This window comes from Salvelinus namaycush, chromosome 31 (assembly GCF_016432855.1).
Source record: "Salvelinus namaycush isolate Seneca chromosome 31, SaNama_1.0, whole genome shotgun sequence".
NCBI lineage: Eukaryota > Metazoa > Chordata > Actinopteri > Salmoniformes > Salmonidae > Salvelinus > Salvelinus namaycush.
In genome coordinates, this window is record NC_052337.1 from 47,721,916 (window position 1) to 47,739,208 (window position 17,293).

Consider the following 17,293-nt stretch of genomic DNA (forward strand, 5'->3'; position numbering starts at 1 on the left):
TGGATCACCAATACTACATGTCAACCTGCCTTACCTTCTGCTGATTTCAGGCCATTACGACTGCTACAAGGTCCCCATTTTACAATTACATAGGTTAATCAAAATGTGTTGTAGACAAAATAATGAAAATGGCTGTCTGGTAGCCTCAATAAATAGACAAAGATTTATAGTTGAACAAGCATGTATAGATTAGTTTTTTAGACTCAACTTGAAAACTTGACTCAACTTGATTGGCTCTTAGAATGGGTGACTTGGACTTGACTCCAGTCTTGACCTGTTCTACTTGGGACTCGACTTGAGACTCGGACCTTGTGACTTGAGTCTTGCTTGTGACTCAAATAATAGTGAGTGACTTGGTCCCACCTCTTTCTGCCGGTGTAACTGCTAGCTGTACAGTGTACTGCGTGATAGTAAACCCACAATCCAATCGGTGTACAAATGCGTTAGTTCCAGTTTGTTGACTATAACGTTGAAATGGTGACAGTATAGGCTGTGTAGCGGTTAGCGGCTATGGTTTGAAGAGGTTTTTGTGCCTGATCACAAACAGCTGTTTTGTTGTGCACTGAAGTCCACAAGCGAAGGGAAAAGTTGAGGAGGAGAGCCCATAGATGCAAGGAATTATACACAAGCAAAGTGGTAATGCTGTGGCTGCAATGAAAGTGAACTGTGTGTGCGGATGATCAGCGGTGTATTAATTTAGCCGATTCTGTTGCAAAACGTTTTGCAAACGGAAGCAAACGGAATGAAACGGGGAGAGATCTACTTGAATTTGTCCAATAGAAACTATCGTTTTAGTTGGAAAACTGAGTGTTTTTGCAACTGTTTGGACTAATGATTACACCCTAGGTCACCTAGATGCAGGCAAGAGTGTGCAAGGCGATATTGAATGTGTCACTGTCTGTCACCTTGATTAGTTCAATGTCTCTCAAATCAAATATTTTTTGTCACATGCACAGAATACAACAGTGAAATGCTTAATTACAAGCCCTTAACCAACAATGCAGTTCAAGAAATAAAGTTAAGAAAATAATTAATAAATAAAATAAAAAGTAACAATAAAATAACAATAATGAGGCTATATACAGGGGGTACAGGTACAGAGTCAATGTGTGGGGGTACAGGTTAGTCGAGGAAATTTGTACAACTTCTGGGATGCCTACAAGGCCCTCCCCCGCCCTCCCTTCGACAAATCTGATCACTAATTTATTTTGCTCCTCCCTTCCTAGAGGCAGAAATTCAAAACAGGAAGTACCCGTGCTAAGGACAATTCAACGCCGGTCTGACCAATTGGAATCAACTTTTCAATATTGTTTTGATCACACGGACTGGGATATGTTCCGGGTAGCCTCCGAGAATAACATTGACGAATACATATATACGGTGACTGAGTTTATCAGGAAGTGTATAGGAGATGTTGTACCCACTGTGCCTATTAAAACCTACCCTAACCAGAAACCGTGGATAGATGGCAGCAATTGTGCAAAACTGAAAGTGCGAACCATTGCATTTAAACATGGCAAGGTGACTGGGAATATGGCTGAATACAAACAGTGTAGTTATTCCCTACGTAAGGCAATCAAACAGGCAAAACGTCAGTATAGAGACAAAGTGGAGTCGCAATTCACCAGCTCAGAAACAAGACATTTGTGGCAGGGTCTACAGATAATCACGGACTACAAAAGGAAAACCAGTCACGTCGCGGACACGAACATCTTGCTTCCGGACAAGCTAAACACCTTTTTCGCTCGCTTTGAGGATAACACAGTGCGCCACTAACGCGGCCTGCTACCAAGGACTGTGGGCTCTCCGTCTCCATGGCCGACCTGAGTAAGCCATTTAAGCGTGTTAACCCTCACAAGGCTGCAAGCCCAGACGGCATCCCTAGCCGCGTCCTCAGAGCATGCGCAGACCAGCTGGCTGGAGTGTTTACGGACATATTCAATCTCTCCCTATCCCAGTCTGCTGTCCCCACATGCTTCAAGATGGCCAACATTGTTCCTGTACCCAAGAAAGCAAAGGTAACTGAACTAAATGACTATCGCCCTGTAGCACTCACTTCTGTCATCATGAAGTGCTTTGAGAGGCTAGTCAAGGATCATATCACCTCTACCTTACCTGACACCCTAGATCCACTTCAATTTGCTTACCGCCCCAATAGATCCACAAACGATGCAATCGCACTGCACACTGCCCTATTCATAGGCTAGGTTGTAGCAACCTCCTGATGGGTATAGGGAAAATTAGAGTATCATGTAGTAACCTAAATCTATTGATGTTACATTAGGCTGGGTGAATGGAATAAGAATGACAGTCATCCAAATTATGCTGTAATAGAAATAAGTCCATGCTTATAAAATGAATAAATAATCGCCCTCCCTAAGCTTAAAAACAGCACTGACCACCACTGAATCGCAATACATATAGTACCATGAGGTTCGCCATACATATTGTACCGGCACCTAAGTATTGTGATCATATCCTAAGGTCCCTAGCAATTCCCAGGCCTAATAACCATCATAATGACGATGGTCATGGTTGATGACAAACTATTATATACTATGATGATAAATCATCTTATAGTCATGATAGGGAACATTTAGATTACATTTTCACTTGTCAGCGTACAAGAGTTCAGCAACAAACATCCTCCATACATCCTATGCATTTAATGTGATTAAGGACCAGAGTTTCTCCTGACCACATGTGACCTAACCAAGAAAACTATGGTCAGGTTACGTGGTCAGGGAAAACTTCTGGCCCATAAACGTGTCCTTTGATGTCTCACCCAGAGTGTCTCCCATGGTGGTGATGGTACGCGTGTCCAGGTCCAAAGTGTGGGTCAGGTTGGACAGCACCATGGCCAGATGGGGGCGCCAGTCGCCCCACTTCTCATCTCCACAGCACTGCAGAGACACTTATGTAACTTTTACAGTATAGTGCTAACCCCAAATTTACTTTTTTGATCCGTTCTTCAATAAGTGCAGTTCAGTATTGAACAGCCAACTTTATTTTCGCATTGCTTAAAGATCACTTTTTTATGACTTGAAAATGTTCATTAAGCTACAAGAACAATTTAATTTTAAACATTTAATGTTAAAGGTCAAATGCAGCCGTTTTAATCTAATATCATATAATACCTGGGTAACAATTAAGTAACTTACTATGATTGTTTTCAAATGAAATGGTCAAAAAGAAACAAAAATAGGTTAGCAAAGAGCAATTTCTTATGCAAGAATTTTGCTAGGACTGAGTGGGGAAGGGAAAACTGAAATCTAACAGAGGTTTGGAATTCTCTCTTATTATTGGTCTATTAACTAATTTACCACCTGGTGATGTCACCAGGAAAGCCAAAACTCCATCCCACCAAAACAGAATGAACTTCCAGGCAACCTTTTCAAAAAGCTATTACACTAAAAGGGCATTGTCATAATTTCCCCAATTTCACAGTATTATTCCAACCTTATAGTGTGGAAATATATATTAAACACAAGACAGTCTCATTTTTGAGATTGGGCCTTTAAATCTAAATCCCTGTTAAATTAATAACTAATTTAATTTAAATTTAAAAAAAATCCTCCCTTTTGTTTCTCAAAATTGTAATTTCTAAAACAAGAGAGAAGTGTGGTTCTGTTATCAAATTAGAAAAGGTATCACAGGGTCATACTCACAGTGGCTGAGGCGGGCATCCTCCCAGACATCAGTTGGTACACTGTCTGCAGAGGATCGTTGATGGGCAGACTGTTCGCAAACCTGACCACCCCAAGAAAAAAGGATCACAAGTTTCATATTTTTCGGTCAATACATTCACCTCTTTTTTTGGATAGCTAACGTCTTCTGGCCTCCTGACTAATTCTGCCATTTTGTGTGTTTTTTCTACGTTGAGCAACTTTTTTGTACATACAATGCCTTCAGAGAGTATTCCTACCCCTTGACTTATTCCACAATTTGCTGTGTTACAACCTGAATTCAAAATGGATTGAATATATTTTCTTCTCCCCCATCTACACACAATATCCCATAACGACAAAGAGAAAAATGTTTAGAAATTAGCACATTTATTGAAAACGAAATACAAAAATAAACTAAATGACCAAAAGCTTGTGGACACCTGCTCGTCCAACATCTCATTCCAAAATCATGGGCATTAATATGGAGTTGGTCCCCCCTTTGCTGCTATAAAGCCTCCACCCTTCTGGGGAGGACCTTCCACTAGATGTTGGAACATTGTTGTGGGGACCTGCTCCTATTCAGCCACAAGAGCATTAGTGAGGTCGGGCACTAGCTCGCAGTCGGTGTTCCAATTTATCCTAAAGGTGTTCGATGGGGTGGAGGTCAGGGCTCTGTGCAGGCCAGTCAAGTTCTTCCACACCGATCCCGACAAACCATTTCTGTATGGACCTCGCTTTGTGCACGGGGGCATTGTCATGCTGAAACAGGAAAGGGCCTTCCAAACTGATGCCACAAAGTTGGAAGCACAGAATCCTTTAGAATGTCATTGTATACTGTAGCGTTAAGATTTCCCTTCACTGGAACTAAGGGGCCTAGTCCGAACCATGAAAAACAACAGCCCCAGACCATTATTACTCCTCCATCAAACTTTACAGTTGGCACTATGCATTGGGCAGGTAGCGTTCTCCTGGCATCCGCCAAACCCATATTCATCTGCCGGACTGCCAGATGCTGAAGCGTGATTCATCACTCCCGAGAATGCGTTTCCACTGCTCCTGAGTCCAATGGCGGCGAGCTTTACACCACTCTAGCCGAAGCTTGGCATTGCGCATGGCGATCTTAGGCTTGTGTGCGGCTGCTCGGCTATGGAAACCCATTTCATGAAGTTCCCGACGAACAGTTAATGTGCTGACGTTGCTTCCAGAGGTAGTTTGGAACTCGGTTGTGAATGTTGCAACTGAGGAAAGACAATTTTTACACGCTTTGTGCTTTAGCACTCAGCGGTCCTGTTCTGTGAGCTTGTGTGACCTACCACTTGACAGCTGAGCCGTTGGTGCTCCTAGACGTTTTCACTCCACAATAACAGCACTTACAGTTGACTGGGGCAGCTATAGCAGGGCAGATATTTGACGAACTGATTTGTTAGAAAGGTGGCATCCTATGACGGTGCCTCGTTGAAGGTCACTGAGCTTTCCATTAAGGTCAAGCTACTGTCAATGTTTGTCTTAAATAGTACCCGCAAAACACCAGTCTCAACGTCAACAGTGAAGAGGCAACTCCGGGATGTTGGCCTTCTTGGCAGAGTTGCAAAGAAAAAAAACATTCTCTGTCCACTGTTTGTTCTTTTGCCCATCTTAATCTTCTCTTTTTATTGGCCAGTCTGAGATATGGCTTTTTCTTTGCAACTCTACCTAGAAGGCCAGCATCCTGGAGTCGCGTCTTCACCGTTGACATTGAGACTGGTGTTTTGGGGGTACTATTTAATGAAGTTGCCAGTTGAGGAGTTGTGAGGCGTCTGTTTCTCAAACTAGACACTCTAATCTACTTGTCCTCTTGCTCAGTTGTGTACTGGGGCCTCCCACTCTTTCTATTCTGATTAGAGCCAGTTTGCGCTGTTCTGTGAAGGGAGTAGTACACACCATTGTACGAGATCTTCAGTTTCTTGGCAATTTCTCGCATGGAATAGCCTTCATTTCTCAGAACAAGAATATACTGAAGAAAGTGATTTGAGTCGGGCCATTTTGAGCCTGTAAACGAACCCACAAAATGCTGATGCTCCAGATACTCAACTAGTCTAAAGGCCAGTTTTATTGCTTCTTTAAATCAGAACAGTTTTCAGCGGTGCTAACAATTGCAAAAGGGTTTTCTAATGATCAATTAGACTTTTAAATGATAAACTTGGATTAGCTAACACAACGTGCCATTGGAACACAGGAGTGATGGTTGCTGATAATGGGCCTCTGTACACCTATGTAGATATTCCATAAAAGATTTGCCGTGTTCCAGCTACAATAGTCATTTACAACAATGTCTACACTGTATTTCTGATCAATTTGATTATTATTTTAATGGACATTTTTTTTTGCTTTTCTTTCAAAAACAAGGACATTTCTAATTGACCCCAAACCTTTGAACAGTAGTGAATATTTTCAAGGAAGCATGGATCATAATTATTTTGACCGTATAGGTCAACAAGCCATATCTGTTTATGGTCCAATAACATATTTAAAATCATCCATCTACCTTCAGGATATGTTTGCACATTTGATAAAAATGTATGTTAATTAATATCACCCCCTTTGCCCATGGTGGTTGAATCGGTACAGAGATGAGGTAGTCATTCAAAAATCATTCTAAACACTATTATTGCACACAAAGTGAGTCAATGCATCTTATTATGTGACTTGTTAAGCAAATGTTTACTCCTGAACTTATTTAGGCTTGCCATTGTTGGATTCGGGGCAAACTTTGAATATTGTTATTAGAGGTCGACCGATTAATCGGAATGGCCGATTAATTATGGCCGATTTCAAGTTTTCATAACAAATCGGAAATCGGTATTTTTGGACACCTATTTTTTATTTTTTACACCTTTATTTAACTAGGCAAGTCAGTTAAGAACACATTCATATTTTCAATGACGGCCTAGGAACGGTGAGTTAAATGCCTTGTTCAGGGGCAGAATGACAGATTTTTACCTTGTCAGCTCGGGGATTTGTTTTTGCAACCTTCCGGTTACTAGTCCAACGCTCTAACCACCTGCCTTACATTGCACTCCACGAGGAGCCTGCGTGGCAGGCTGACTACCTGTTACGCGAGGGCAGCAAGAAGCCAAGGAAAGTTGCTAGCTAGCATTAAACTTACAAAAAACAATCAATCTTCACATAATCACTAGTTAACTACACATGGTTGATGATATTACTAGTTTATCTAGCGTGTCCTGCGTTGCATATAATCGATGCGGTGCCTGTTAATTTCTCAACGAATCACAGCCTACTTCGCCAAACGGCGATGATTTAGCACTGTCATTGCACCAAACCTAATCATAAATATCAATGCCTTCCTTTAAAATCAATACACAAGTATATATTTTTAAACCTGCATATTTAGTTAATATTGCCTGCTAACATGAATTTCTTATAATTAGGGAAATTGTGTCACTTCTCTTGCGTTCCGTGCAAGCAGTCAGGGTATAATGCAGCAGTTCGGGCCGCCTGGCTCGTTGCGAACTGTGTTTAGCACATTTATTCCTAACAAAGACCGTAATTAAATTGCCAGAATTGTACATATTTATGACATAACATTGAAGGTTGTACAATGTAACAGCAATATTTAGACTTAGGGATGCCACCCGTTAGATAAAATACGGAACCGTTCCGTATTTCACCGAATAAACGTTTTGTTTCCGGATTCGACCTTATTAATGACCAAAGGCTCGTATTTCTGTGTGTTATTATGTTATAATTAAGTCTATGATTTGATATTTGATAGAGCAGTCTGACTGAGCGATGGTAGGCAGCAGCAGGCTTGTACGCATTCATTCAAACAGCACTTTCGTGCGTTTTGCCAGCAGCTCTTCGCAATGCTTCAAGCATTGAGCTGTTTATGACTTCAAGCCTATCAACTCCCAAGATTAGGCTGGTGTAACCGATGTGAAATGGCTAGCTAGTTAGCGGGGTGCGCGCTAATAGCGTTTCAAATTGGTGACGCCACTCGCTCTGAGACTTGGAGTAGTTGTTCCCCTTGCTCTGCAAGGGCCGCGGCTTTTGTGGAGCTATGCTTCGAGGGTGGCTGTTGTCGATGTGTTCCTGGTTCGAGCCCAGGTAGGGGCGAGGAGAGGGACGGAAGCTATACTGTTACACTGGCAATACTATATAGTGCCTATAAGAACATCCAAGAGTCAAAGGTATATGAAATACAAAAGGTATAGAGAGAAATAGTACTATAATTCCTATAATAACTACAACCTAAAACTTCTTTCCTGGGAACATTGAAGACTCATGTTAAAAGGAACCACCAGCTTTCATTTGTTCCCATGTTCTGAGCAAGGAACTTAAACATTAGCTTTCTTACATGGCACATATTGCACTTTTACTTTCTTCCCCAACACTTTGTTTTTGCATTATTTAAACCAAATTGAACATGTTTCATTATTTATTTGAGGCTAAATTCATTTTATTGATGTATTATATTAAGTTCAAATAAGTGTTCATTCAGTATTGTTGTAATTGTCATTATAACAACAACAAAAATCTTCCCCAAAAACTTTATTTTATTTTTTATAAATAATTTTAAAAAAATCGGCCGATTAATCGGCATCAGCTTTTTTTGGTCCTCCAATAATCGGGAAAAATCATAATCGGTCGACCTCTAATTGTTATACGCATAAGCATAATACAGTATATCAAAAAAGTGGAAGAGACTGGTTTTTATGTCAGAGGTTAATGGTTCTCTGTAGAAAGACCGATGGCTTCGGAATGTGTTGGGTGGACGGGAGGAAGTAACAGGATTGCTATAGGGGAAGCGGATGGACATCTGTGGATTAGGCGAAGGAGGGGTTGAGGTCAGGTCAAATCCCCTGAAGGGAGAAAGTATGGTTTATTATCCTATTACCCTCTTCCTGTCAAACCATAAAATGTAAGGATTGGAGAGAAGGAGGAGTGCCTAAAGTGGAAAATGGGGGATGTTGAGCCATGACCAGCCTTTCATAGCTACAGATTTGAGTGCTACGGGGCGATAGTCATTTAGACAGGTTACTTTGCGTTCTTGGGCGCAGGGCCTATAGTGGTCTGCTTGAAACATGCAGGTATTACAGACTGGGTCAGGAAGAGGTTGAAAATGGCAGTGAAGACATTTGCCAGCTGGTCAGCACATGCTCCGAGTAAGCATCCTGGTAATTCGTCTGGCCCTGCAGCCTTGTGATTGTTAATCTGTTTAAAAGGTCTTATTCACATTGGCTACATTGGCTATGGAGAGAGTGATCACACAGTTGTCCGGAACAGCTGGTGCTTTCACGCATGGTTCAGTGTTACTTGCCTCGAAGCGGGGATAGAAGGTATTTTTCTAGTCGGGTAGGCTCGCGTCACTGGGCAGCTCGTAGCTGGGATTCCCTTTGTAATCCGTGATAGTTTGCAAGCTGTGCCACATCCGACGAGTGTCAGAGACGGTGTAGTAGATTGGATCTCAGTCGTAGAGATGCTTTGCCTGTTTGATGGTTCGTCGAAGGATTTCTTTTAAGAGTCCAGATTAGTGTCCCGCTCCTTGAAAGCGGCAACTTTAGCCAAATAGTAAAAAATTTATAAATAGCTATTTGGTAATTTCACCTTTATTTAACCAGGTAAGCCAGTTGAGAACAAGTTCTCATTCACAACTGTGACCTGGCCAAGATAAAGTAAAGCAGTGCGACAAACAACACAGAGTTACACATGGAATTAAGAAACGTACAGCCAATAACACAATAGAAAAGTCTATATACAGTGTATGCAAATGAAATAAGATTAGGGAGGTAAGGCAATAAATAGGCCGTAGTGGCGAAATAATTACAATTTCGCAAATAAACACTGGAGTGATAGATGTGTAGAAGATGAATGTGCAAGTAGAGATACTGGGTTGCAAAGGCGCAAAAAATAAAAAATAAATAAAATAACAATATGGGGATGAGGTAGTTGGATGGGCTATTTACAGATGGGCTATGTACAGGTGCAATGATCTGTAAGCTGTTCTGATAGCTGATGCTTAAAGTTAGTTAGGGAGATATGAGTCTCCAGCTTCAGTGATTTTTGCAATTCGTTCCAGTCATTGGCAGCAGAGAACTGGAAGGAAAGGCGGCCAAAATATGAATTGGCTTTGGGGGCGACCAGTGAAATATACCTGCTGGAGCGCGTGCTACGGGTGGGTGCTGCTATGGTGAGCTGAGATCAGGCAGGGCTTTACCGAGCAACGACTTACAGATGACCTGGAGCCAGTGGGTTTGGCGACGAATATGAAGCGAGGGCCAGCCAACGAGAGCATACAGGTCGCAGTGGTGGGTAGTATATGGGGCTTTGGTGACGAAACGGATGGCACTGTGATAGACTGCATCCAATTTGCTGAGTAGAGTGTTGGAGGCTATTTTGTAAATGACATCGCCGAAGTTGAGGATCGGTAGGATAGTCAGTTTTACGAGGGTGTTTGGCAGCATGAGTGAAGGATGCTTTGTTGCGAATTAGGAAGCCGATTCTCGATTTAATTTTGGATTGGAGATGCTTAATATGAGTCTGTAAGGAGAGTTTACAGTCTAGCCAGACACCTAGGTATTTGTAGTTGTCCACATATTTTAAGTCAGAACCATACAGAGTAGTGATGCTAGCCGGGCGGGCAGGTGAGGGCAGCGATCGGTTGAAGAGCATGCATTTAGTTTTACTTGCATTTAAGAGCAGTTGGAGGCCACGGAAGGAGAGTTGTACAGTGTCCAAAGAAGGGCCAGAAGAACACAGGGGCCAGAAGAATACAGAATGTTGTCGTCTGCGTAGAGGTGGCTCAGAGAATCACCAGCCGCAAGAGCGACATCATTGATGTATACAGAGAAAAGAGTCGGGGACCAAGAATTGAACCCTGTGGCACCCCCATAGAGACTGCTAGAGGTCCGGATAACAGGCCCTCCGATTTGACATACTGAACTCTGTCTGAGAAGTAGTTGGTGAACCAGGCGAGGCAGTCATTTGAGAAACTAAGGCTGTTGAGTCTGCCGATAAGAATAGGGTGATTGACAGAGTCGAAAGCCTTGGCCAGGTCTATGAATACAGCTGCACAGTACTGTCTTTTGTCGATGGAGATTATGATATCGTTTAGGACCTTGAGTGTGGCTGAGGTGCACCCATGACCAGCTCGGAAACCAGATTGCATAGCGGAGAAGGTACGGTGGGATTCGAAATGGTCGGTGATCTGTTTGTTAACTTGGCTTTCGAAGACCTTAGACCTATATCTATCCTACCCTGCCTTTCTAACAGTTTGGGTCTAGAGTGTCTCGCCCTTTGAAGAGGGGGATGACTGCGGCAGCTTTCCAATATTTGGGGATCTCAAACGATACGAAAGAGGTTGAACAGGCTAGTAATAGGGGTTGCAACAATTGCGGCGGATCATTTTAGAAAGAGGGTCTAGATTGTCTAGCCCAGCTGATTTGTACGGGTCCAGATTTTGCAGCTCTTTCAGAACATCAACTATCTGGATTTGGGTGAAGGAGAAATGGGGAGGCTTGGGCAAGTTGTGGGGTGCGCAGAGCTGTCGACCGGGGTAGGGGTAGCCAGGAGGAAAGCATGGCCAGCCGTAGAAAATTGCTTATTGAAATTCTCAATAATCTTAGATTTATCAGTGGTGACAGTGTTTCCTAGCCTCAGTGCAGTGGGCAGCTGGGAGGAGGTGCTCTTATTCTCCATGGACTTTACAGTGTCCTAGAACTTTTTTGAGTTTGTGCTACAGGATGCAAATGTCTGCTTGAAAAAGCTAGCCTTTGCTTTCCTAACTTCCCTGAAAAGTTGCATATCGCGGGGGCTATTCGATGCTAATGCAGTAATGCCACAGGATGTTTTTGTGCTGGTCAAGGGCAGTCAGGTCTGGAGTGAACCAAGGGCTATATCTGTTCCTGGTTCTAAATTTTTTGAATGGGGCATGCTTATTTAAGATGGTGAGGAAAGCACTTTTAAAGAATAGCCAGGTATCCTCTACTGACGGAATGAGGTCAATATCTTTCCAGGATACCCGGGCCAGGTCGATTAGAAAGGCTTGATCACTGAAGTGTTTTAGGGAGCGTTTGACTGTGTTGAGGGGTGGTCGTTTGACCGCGGACCCATTACGGATGCAAGCAATGAGGCAGTGATCGCTGAGATCCTGGTTGAACACAGCAGAGGTGTATTTAGAGGGCAGGTTGGTCAGGATGATATCTATGAGGGTGCCCGAGTTTACGGATTTGGGGTTGTACCTGGTAGGTTCCATGATAATTTGGGTGAGATTGAGGGCATCTAGCTTAGATTGTAGGATGGCCGGGGTGTTAAGCATATCCCAATTTAGGTCACCTAACAGTACAAACTCTGAAGATAAATGGGGGAAGATTAATTCACATATGGTGTCCAGGGCACAGCTGGGGGCTGGGGGGGGGGGGGGGGGGTCTGTAACAAGCGGCAACAGTTAGACTTATTTCTGGAAAGGTGGATTTTAAAAGTAGAAGCTCGAACTGTTTGGGCACAGACCTGGATAGCATGACAGAACTCTGCAGGCTGTCTCTGCAGTAGATTGTAGATTGGCAGTTCTATCTTGGAGGAAAATGTTATAGATGGGGGTGGAAATTTCTGAATTTTTGGTGGCCTTCCTAAGCCAGGACTCAGACACGGCTAGGACATCAGGTTTGGCGGAGTGTGCTAAAGCAGTGAATAAAACATACTTAGAGAGGAGGCTTCTGATGTTAACATGCATGAAACCAAGGCTTTGACTTTTACAGAAGTCAACATATGAGAGCACCTGGGGAATAGGAGTGGAGCTAGGCACTGCAGGTCCTGGATTAACCTCTACATCACCAGAGGAGGAGTAGGATAAGGGTACGGCTAAAGGCTATAAGAACCGGTCGTCTAGTGCGTTGGGGACAGAATAAAAGGAGCAGATTTCTGGGTGTGGTAGAATAGATTCAAGGCATAATGTACAGACAAGGGTATGGTAGGATGTGAGTACAGTGGAGGTAAACCTATGCGTTGCGTGATGAGAGGTTTAGTCTCTGGAGTTATCAATTAACAAAGGTGAGGTCTCCACGTGTGTGTGTGTGGGGGGGGGGGGGGGGAATCGAAAGAGCTATCTAAGGCAATTTGAGTGGGACTCAGGGCTCTACAGTGAAATAAAGCCATAAAAACTAGCCAAGACAGCAGTACACAAGCAGTAGACATATTGACAGAGAGAGGCATAAAGCAATCACAGGTGTTGATCAGGAGAGCTAAGACAACAACGGGTAAATGGCGAAGAAAGGGCAGAGCGGGTCAGTTAGATACATACAGGACCTGAGTTTGAGACTGGGGCCGACACGTAAACAAAATGAGGTACCGTGTTATTGAAACAGTCCAGGGGGCATCAGCTGTGTAGCCGAGTGATCATAGGGTCAAAGGAAGCAATAGGTGAGACAGGGTGCTATACGATATTCACTACTACACTGGGCGAGCAGGGGACACAGCATTCAGAAAAAGCTAACAGGCCGGGGCTAGTAGATGGTTTTGTGGCGATATCGTAACAGAATAGATGTTGTTGTTGAGACCACATCGGGCGATCACGTCGGCAGTCCAGTCGTGATGGATCGGCGGGGCTCCGTGCCGACAATAAAGGGTTCAGGCCAATTGGCAAAGGAGGTAATTGTAGCCCTAGAATTAGTTGGTATATGGCCTCGCTCGAGGCTAGCTGGTGCATGTTTTGGGACAGAGGCGTTAGCTAACAGTAGCCACTTGTTTGCAGCTAGCTAGGAGTAATGATCCAGTGTAATGATCCAGGGCGGCAAGAATCCGGTGATATGGTAGAGAGACGCAGTCCGATGTGATCTGGGTTGATACCGCGCTGTGCAGACTGGCAGGTGATTGTCCCGAGCTAAGGCTGGCTGATTCCGGGGAAAAAAGGCGAGGACAGCTAGCCGTAGCTAACAAAGACTAGTAGCTAGTTAGCTGGCTAGCTCCTGATGGAAGTTCCAGTTATAAGGAATGAAGCAGATCCGTACCACATTGGGTGAGGCGGGTTGCAGGAAAGTATATTTAGTTCATAGACAGAAGTGAGATTAAGATATATACAAAATGACAGGCTATTTACAAGCAATAAGACAAAGACAGATATACACGTCCTACTGCGCTGCCATCTTGGTTTACCCTGACTATCTGTAGTAACCTCTTTGCACTCACTTTTGGCTCATCACATATGCTGCTGCTCCTGTTAATTATCTATCCTGTTGTCATGACGTGGCCCTTTCTGGGTGTAGATCCCAGCTGTCAGGTTTACATTTAAATATTGTGAAAAGTATGTGATTAAACATGAAACTATTGGTGAAAAGATATGTGATATTAACCTTCTAAATGAGAGTATGGATTTTCATATAAAGATTAACTAGTCAGTGGCCACACCCCCGTGAGCCCAGACATCACATTAGGCGTCATGGATCGCCCTTTTCTATTGCAATGTATAAAACCCACTCCTGATGAAATTCACACCAGACCACGCAAACCATGTTGTAAACTAAGGTTGCAAATGGTTGTATTTCTAAGACCAAAATATGCCGGGTGACGCTGGCGTGTGAAGTGGTTTATACTACAACTCTACCAAAAGGACAAGACTATACCAAGTGGAGCATTGGCTACACGGCTGGAAATGGTTAAACTCTGAGACTATCGATCCCTACAGAATAAGAGAAAATCTTAGACACGAATTACTAGTCTGCAGCTAGAAATTACATAAACCTGGAACGAGAATACAGACAACCGCCGAAACATCTATTCTATGAAAACATTTTTGAACGTACTCTGAAATATCCATTCTAACCACCTACAACCACGAAAGACAGACTGACTTTTCCTTTGTATCATTGTTAGTAACCAATATCTACTTTTTGTTATATATTTCTGTGATTATTTAGTTAGTAAATAAATAATTAAGCCAATTTGTATATTGCTGATTCATAATTTATGCTAGGGTTCGTACAGATAACCAAGAATTTTATGACGTTTGGAATGAGACTAACAAGGCAATTAATAATCATTAATGGAAGACTGTAATTGATAAGATATTAAAATACCTGAAGAGTTATTAGTTATCGGTTATCGGAAAATTATTACTCTAAACATTTTCCCGTGGTGCACCGACTTCCTAGTTAATTAATGATTACAGGATTAGTTTAATCGCGTAATAATTAAACCTAGAGAACTGATTTGATAAAATAACAGTCTTCACATTTAATGATAGTAAAGACACGACACTGTTGCCTAGTCACTTATCCCCTACCTAAATGTACATATCTACCTCAATTACCTCATACGACTCGGTACTCGTACCCCGTGTATACACTGCATTTGGAAAGAATTCAGACCCCTTGAATTTTTTGTGAGATTACAGCCTTATTCTAAAATTGATTAAATCAATCTACACAGAACACCCCAAAATGACAGAGCAAAAACAGGTTTTTAGAATGTTTTTGCTAAATTTGGTAAAAATAAAAACAAATGCTTTACATAAGTATTCAGATCCTTTGCTATAAGACTCGAAATTGAGCTCCAGTGCATCCTGCTTCCATTGATCATCCTTGAGATGTTTCTACAACTTGGACTCCACCTGTGGTAGATTCAATTGATTGGACATGATTTGCAAAGACACACACACCTGTCTATATAAAGAACCACAGTTGACAAATGCTTGTCAGAGCCAAAACCAAGCTATGAGGTCGAAGGAATTGTCCGTAGAGCTCCGAGATGGAATTGTGTCGAGGCAGATCTGGGGAAGGATACCACACGATGGTCACTCTAGAGTTCCTCTGTGGTGATGGGAGAACCTTCCAGAAGGACAATCATCTCTGCAGCACACCACCATTCAGGCCTTTATGGTAGAGTGGCCAGATGGAAGCCACTTCTCAGCAAAAGGCACATGACAGCCCGCTTGGAGTTTTCCAAAAGGCACCTACAGACCTCTCAGACCATGAGAAAGATTCTCTGGTCTGATAAAACAAAGATCGAACTCTTTGGCCTGAATGCCAAGCGTCACGCCTGGAGGACACCTGGCACCATCCCTACGGTGAAGCATGGGTGGCAGCATCATGCGGTGGGGATGTTTTTCAGCGGCAGAGACTGGGAGAGTAGTCAGCATCGAGGGAAAGATGAACGGAGCAAAGTACAGAGAGATCCTTGATGAAAACATGCTCCAGAGCGCTCAGGATCTCAGACTGGGGCGAAGGTTAACCTTCCAACAGGACAACAACCCTAAGCACACAGCCAAGACAACGCAGGAGTGGCTTCGGGACAAATCTCTGAATGTCCTTGAATGAACCCGGACTTGAACCCGATCGAACATCTCTGGGGAGACCTGAAAATAGCTGTGCAGCGACACTCCCCATCCAACCTGACAAAGCTTGAGAGGAACTGCAGAGAAGAATGGGAGAAACTCCCCAAATACAGGTGTGCCAAGCTTCTCGTCATACCCAAGAAGACTTGAAGCTGTAATCACTGACAAAGGGTGCTTCAATAAAGTACTGAGTAAAGAGTATGAATACTTATGTATATGTGATATTCTTTGGGCTCCCGAGTGGCGCAGCAATCTAAGGCACTGTATCTCAGTGCTAGAGGCATCACTACAGACCATGGTTCGATCTCGGGCTGTATCACAACCGGCTGTGATTGGGAGTTCCATAGGGCGGCGCAGAATTGGCCCAGCATCGTCAGGGTTAGGTCGGGGTTGGCCGTCATCGTAAAGTAAGAATTTGTTCTTAACTGACTTGTCTAGTTCAATAAAGGTTAAAATAAATATAAATAAATATACAGTACCAGTCAAAGGTTTGGACACACCTATTCATTCCAGGGTTTTTCTTTATTTACTATTTTCTACATTGTAGAATCAAAACTATGAAATAACACATATGGAATCGTGTAGTGACCAACAAAGTGTTAAAGTGTTAAACAAATCAAAATATATTTTATATATGAGATTCTTAAGATTCTTAAGAACCTAAGTGTTTGAGCTTCGAGTTGAGGACCAAACAAATTAGATTCCCTCCATCTCGCAAAGAGTGCATCATCCCTTCATTCTCCAGACCATTTTTGAGGAAGACAAATTAAACATTTCAAATGGTGTGTTAAAAATAGTTGTATCCAAATACAAAATCACACCACCCATTTATGACAGGGTGAATATGAAACTTAAAGCGCAATGAAACTTTCATATAACTTAATACAAAAAAAATCTTGATAGAGGGGATAAAGGTGCTTGTGCATTTCACACCAAAGACGGCATTAATGACACGAGGAATAAAAGAAAGAGTGCTCTTCTAGTAGCCTATTTCCCACCTTAGCCTGCTGAATAACTTTTTTAATTTTGATTTCGTAAAGAGTTCGGCGTTTGACTAGCTGGGGTGTCCACGTGCAACATGTATGCGCAGTTACAAGCATGGCCGAGTTCTACTCAAGCTAGCGGTAGCTGAAGGATCACTATCCATCCACCTTCGTAACATGGATGAAGCTAACTGAAGCTGGCTAGCTTTAGAAAACGCTGAGTAGATCTAGCTAGATTCCTAGTATAACCCTCTGGTCCCAGATCTGTTGCTGTATAGCCAACTCCTATGATCGTTATCATGCCATGTTTGGCAGATCTG

General features: G+C 42.8%; 1 protein-coding gene across 5 annotated transcripts in view; it reads right to left on the reverse strand.

The window, feature by feature from the left end:
• The window catches only part of sec16a (SEC16 homolog A, endoplasmic reticulum export factor), a 78,171-nt gene that overhangs the window by 18,817 nt on the left and 42,061 nt on the right, over window positions 1–17,293 (reverse strand). For all 5 annotated transcript variants that reach the window (XM_038970341.1, XM_038970337.1, XM_038970339.1 and 2 more), the window contains 2 exons: window positions 3,669–3,750; window positions 2,786–2,903 (listed from right to left, as the gene is read on the reverse strand). In XM_038970341.1, coding sequence (XP_038826269.1) covers window positions 2,786–2,903; window positions 3,669–3,750 — 200 coding nt within the window. The remainder of the gene's footprint in view (window positions 1–2,785; window positions 2,904–3,668; window positions 3,751–17,293) is intronic.